Genomic DNA, 6000 nt, shown 5'->3' on the forward strand with positions numbered 1-6000 from the left:
TTTCGAATGTCCGCAGTAGTCGTGTGTGAGTGGATCTAAAGTTTCGCGCTCGGATTTCGTAAAAAACGTGATTTCGAAACGGGCAATAGAAAACTCAATAGATAGACAACTTTGTGGGACGAAAGATCAGAATCTTCGATCTTTCTGATCTTCTTCTATATATTCTTTGCTTCGTCTCTTTTCTATTTTCAGATTGGTGACGGTATATACATATGTACATGTACGGTTCACTTCGTACGGCAAACTATACTATATAATGTTAAATAAGAGAGTGGAAAAAAAGGATGGACCGGGAAGACGAAGCAAAAGGAAGAAACCGAGGTAAGAGATTTCGTCGAGGCGTAGTAGAGGGGCACTGAAAATTGGAAACTGGTGGGGGTGATGGAGACCAGCCGCATAATGACAGGGTGCCTCACGCCAAGGCCCCGCTAACGAACCGGCCCACGAGACCCAAAAGGGTCCAGGCTAGGAGACGACACTGTATTATTTTACCATTTCGGGGGTCGGGGGCATCATCAGAAATCATCGCCGAATCCATATAATCAGTAGACGGTTACGTGCAGCTATGATTTTAAAAGCAGAAGGAAGGGGACCGAGAGGGGTAAAAAGGACTAAGGGAGAGAGGATGAGACCTAATAAGGCGAACGGTGGTAGGTACTTTCGATATCTTCGTCCTCGTCCCCGTCCTCACCCTCGCCCTCGCCCTCATCCTCGTCATCGTCATCGTCGTCGTCGTCGTCGTCATCGTCGTCATACTCATCCCCAACCTCATCTTCGTCATCATCATCGCCTCGTCTCTCGAAGATCTTTCGAACTTCTGAGTTCTTGATACCAACTTATAGTACTCGTTGCGGCCACTAATGACACAGACCCGATAAAAAGTAAACCCCTTCTACCTTTCTCTCCCCTCCCCTCCATCTCCTGCTCTTCCTCCTCCGCTATCTTGACGCGTTACACGAAAGGTAGGGCTTAAAACGTTCCAATGAGCTCGCAAATGCTCGGACGAAACGATCCTGGAGCGCGATCAGAGACGAACGTACGAAATTACATCGCAAAAAAAAAAAAAAAAATAAATAAATGTATACACTTAGTTACATTACGCGGAAATGAAGAAGAATCAGAAAGTCGATAAAAACTCGTCAAATACTCTGCCCGTTTATTCTTCTCTCATGTTCCGCGGATCTATTTATTTTAAAGATCTAGAACGGAATAGAATAATCCGCTAATTTTTATGAAATATTAAATGATAAACAAAAAAGAAAAATGTTCGTTTTAATTAATAATGTTCGGCATGGAAATAAAATTAATATTTATTACATGAAATATTAGTTATTGCAGTTGCGGAAAACTCTCATGAGAAGATCAAGATTAAGGCAAAATACGAAAAAGCGATACGATACACATATACGATCACACGGTGAAAGTTGATTGATAAAGATCTAAATGAATGTTGTTGGTGGATATGAAATGCCTCTTGTGCGTACCGAGTCCATTTTGCGTAGGAACGACCGGTTTGTTACAAAAATCGAATAAAACATTCACGTGTCGATCGATAACTTGAATCTTTGAAAAAAATATATTGAATAAAATTTACATGTTAGTTTCCTTGACCTGTTTTACGTACGGCAAGTGGAGAAAAATGGTAAATGATTCGGTAAATTTATTCTAGTAGAATTCCAAATATTTTTTCTAAATATCTATCATCCTTGAAAAAAAAAAAAAGGTAATAAATCATTCGGAAAACCAAGAACAAAATACAAGAAATACAAGAACAAAATAAAAATATTGAAATATATACGTGACACGCGTATATCTCTATAATTAGAAAAAACTTTATCTAAATCGATAGGATGTTGGAATTAGTTTTAAAATTTCTCGGATCACATCCGCGAATCGATCGTAAGATAACACGATTTTTACACTTCTCTTTGTTTTTATACCGTTTTTCCTCCTCTATCTTTGACACGCGATCAAAACAATTAAAACAAATCAAATAATCTACCTTGCGATATTTTATCTTTTTTTTTTTTTTCATAATTTTGTCGTACTACCTAATTTTATCATATTTATAAACATTACAAGAATAACTTGTTTTCTTGTTATCATCATCAAAAATCGAAAAATTATCAATGATCATTATGTGCATGCGTCGTTATCATATACATACGATATACATACGATAGAAGGCAGAAGAAAGTTACATAACTAGTACGAAATATTTTAAAAGTAAAAAGAAGTACATAGCGTCATCTCTCGCCAATACGATGTACGAGAAACGATGAATCTTTCGATAATTTAGGAAACATATGAATGGCAGAAAAAAGTTCCATTACATTTCTTTTTTTTTTTTTTTTTTTTTTTTATAAAATACATATATATGAATATATTATATATATTATGGTTTTAAAGGAATAATTGGCCAATACTGAGGTTTCGCTTTATCCCTGTGTCTATCAACCGTAGCTTGAAGCGCAGTTTCCATTGCCAATATTGTGGAACTCGCATCACCATATAACAATTTTGCATTACTATTCCTTGTATGCATCCATGTTGCTCCACCTTGAATATTCATATTCTCCTCTTCCTCTTTCTTCTTTTTAATAGAAATTTCTGATTCTCTCAATTTTTTCAATTCAAATTTATGTCTCATGCTTTGCTCCAAGAAATTCATCATTTCTTCGTTTACATGAAATTCAATATTTCCACTTTCTTCGCTCGATGTTGTTTCTTCGCATTCTTCTTCTACATTCGTACGCTTGTAATCATTTTTTTTTTTAACATTCAGAGAATACCGTTGATCCTTTTCACGTATCACAGATTTCAATTTATCTCTTAATATTTGATTTTCATGCTCCAACGCAATACATCGAGTTTTCCACCAAATTATACTATGTCTAAAAATTAATATTATTTATTTTTTCGAAATATTTTTTTTTCTTTTTTTCTTTTTTTTCGCTTTCTTAAATTATATTCGATAAAATTTTGACCATTCTTTATACTTTAATAAATATATATAAACTAACCTTTTTTGCCATTCCTGAGCAGCGGTATAATTTTCCCAAAAGGAATTAGCTTGCATCGTATCGGTGATTAATTTTTCTTTAGAGATAAAAATATTACAACGTTCTGAAATAAATCCCAAACGTTTTGCAGACTTAACCTCAAATTTTATTTGTTCGCGTTGTTGCTTTTTTAAATGTCTCCTTCTTTTTCGACTTCGTACACGTTGTATACCAACAAATTCCATATCTTATAATCGTTTCGTTCACAAAGTTACGATCGAAGAAATAACATTATCAACCCATTTATATTATTTCACAGCAATCACGATCAACGAGACATCTAAATGTACAAGACTACAAGCACAAATTAAATCTTTCATTCAATCTATAACCGATACGTTTAGTACGATATGAATATTTTCGCAGATAAAACGAGAATAGATTTATCAAGCGATCTATCAAGTCATTAAGTATAAAATATTTAAATCATAAATGAAATACAAAATACGCGTACATAACATCCAATAAATTTTTTTGTCTTCCATTCTAGGAAGATTTCAAAGTTCCATATCAATTATATTTTTTTCTTAATAACAATCGTACAATAATTTATTAGAAAAGTTAAACAATTAATTCTAAAAATTGTTAAATCATTAATTATTGCATTTTTACTTTTTTTCATGACATACGATGAATATATCGGCTGTTGTTATGCATTCGAGAAATTGATCGAACAAGAAAAAAAATTTATTTAATCGAATTAACAACCATTAACAACCATTCTCCCATACGTAAAAACATATTCTTAGAAAAATAAATTTAAAATAGTAAGTTATTTCTAAAATTAATACATTCAATGATTTATGATATTGCACATCCCACACGCATGCACGCACACACATATACAAATAATAAACCGTATATCGTAAAATTAATAAATCATATATAATTAAAAATAGAATATTATAAAAGAATATAAATATATATATATATATATTTTTTAAATATTTCACGTTAAAATATCGTTGAAAATTTAATTTTTATTAAACAGATAACTATTTGTACCGTTATTGATATTATTGACTAATTAAGATAATCTTGTTCGTTAAACTATAAAGCATAAGCTAAATACGAACTATCTAGATTAAATATTTTAAGCAGATATAAAACTAGATATAAAACTAAACTAGTAAGAATTAGTTTTTATATTTAATCTGTAATATAAGATATCTATGGCTATAATTATCGTATTTCGAAAAGTATAGGTATTTTCATCAGAGATAATAGAACGAACACAATATTTTATCGGATTTTGTGTCACACGTTCTGAAATATCGAAAATACCGACTCTCAAAAAAGTATCATGTGGCGACATCTCGACGAAATCAATTTTACCGACCATCAATCCGGTCAACAAGTCAGAACGACATGTGACAATCGAGGATAAAAGTCAAAAGCGTTACGACCGAATATTATAAAGTAAGAACATATCTTCTATATAATAATGATTAACAACAAAATCTTTTAATTTTTTCTTTTTTTATAGTAACTTTAACGAACATGAAATTGATGTGACTCCGTTGTGATTTCGCGAGGAGATAAAAAAAGATGCAAACATGTGATTTCACGAGAAGATAAAATAAGCGGACATGTTGCATAGCTAATGAAACAAAATACGTACACCTCAAAAAACAATGATGAAAAAAAGAAGAATATCCTTATATAATTATACAAACAGGAAATTGAGGTAAATGATGAATTGTAAAAATTATTACGATTTGGAATAAAAAATAAATGCATCTTTTTTTTTGATTTCAGATTAAAATCAGATTTTAAAACTTTAGCAGAAGTAGATAAAATAAGATAAAATATGCCCAGGGAATGCGTGTAAATAATAGAAAGAAGAAAATTGATATATGACATATATGGAAACAAAAGAAAGATGTTATCGAAGAAATTAATACAGCAATGAAAAGCTTGAAAGGAGGAACAAAAAATTTCAATAGCGAATACAAGGATGATACGTTTATTATTATCCTAAAATGTTTAGAATCTGCTTAGGACAGTGTCATAACAAATGTGTTACAATACATACGTTTATAATCAAGGAATAGAAAACTAAATTCCTCATCGAAGCAACGATTAACAACAATAATAATATGCCAACACAAGAGTTAAGTATGTACGTTTCTACGACAAAGTCCAGCTTAAATACCTTGATAGAATTTGATTCAATAAGCTTTTTCAAGAGATATTTGTCAAATAAAACAAAATCTAATTTTAAATTATAAAAAATAATTCAATTATATAATTTACTCAATAAAATCATATATGAGAATCTTGTACGATTGAATTAGATGAATGTTCAAGTATTTTTTTTTTTTTATATCAGCAGGTACTATACCTTTTATAAATGCTTTTTTTATTTATTTTAGACTAATGAAGAATCGAAAGAAAGAGAAATTTTCAAGACAGCATTCAACGACAAAAGTTCAAGGAATGGAAAAAAGATCAAGATCCTTTTATTCTTTTTTTTTGAAAAAGTTTCCGAAACAAATTGTATAAAATGATAAAAATTAATAAAACTTAATAACAGATTTGAAGAAAATAAAAAAAAGTGAAAAATTATGTTGATTCATATACCGAATCCGAATGAAAAATCTATATCTTAATTTAGAAGAATATTCGACACATTGCAAATGTATATTGTTAAATTAAAATAATAATTTTTGCGTATTATACAATATATCGAATCGTCGAATACATAAAAAGCAATAATATATATTAAAGGAAAATGATAAATTTTAAAATAAAATAATAAGGAATAAAATATGAAATCTAGTATTATACAAAAAATAATTTTTAATATATCAAACTATTTAAAATGTTTGATATATTATCAAACTATCAAAAAAAAAGAGTACTTAACTTTTATATATGCTATTTATGCTATAAATGCTATTTAAATAAATTAATATGAATTTATTATATCAAGTAT

The 6000-nt window shown here is 30.0% G+C and overlaps 1 protein-coding gene and 1 long non-coding RNA gene across 2 annotated transcripts; one reads left to right on the plus strand and one right to left on the minus strand.

Annotated features, from left to right (window-relative positions):
• Window positions 1–2338: 2338 nt before the first annotated feature.
• Window positions 2339–3880, minus strand: LOC726086 (gem-associated protein 8). The gene is made up of 2 exons (XM_001120652.5): window positions 3024–3880; window positions 2339–2894 (listed from the first exon to the last, which is right to left on the minus strand). The coding sequence occupies exons 1-2, from the start codon at window positions 3245–3247 to the stop codon at window positions 2396–2398; spliced, it is 723 nt and encodes a 240-aa protein (XP_001120652.1). The 5' UTR covers window positions 3248–3880; the 3' UTR covers window positions 2339–2395.
• A 450-nt stretch (window positions 3881–4330) lies between these two features.
• On the plus strand, window positions 4331–5504 carry LOC100576929. The gene is made up of 4 exons (XR_003304557.1): window positions 4331–4481; window positions 4549–4749; window positions 4821–5180; window positions 5438–5504. It is a non-coding gene; the product is annotated as an uncharacterized LOC100576929 (long non-coding RNA).
• Window positions 5505–6000: the final 496 nt, after the last annotated feature.

This window comes from Apis mellifera, linkage group LG4 (genome assembly GCF_003254395.2).
Source record: "Apis mellifera strain DH4 linkage group LG4, Amel_HAv3.1, whole genome shotgun sequence".
Lineage (NCBI taxonomy): Eukaryota > Metazoa > Arthropoda > Insecta > Hymenoptera > Apidae > Apis > Apis mellifera.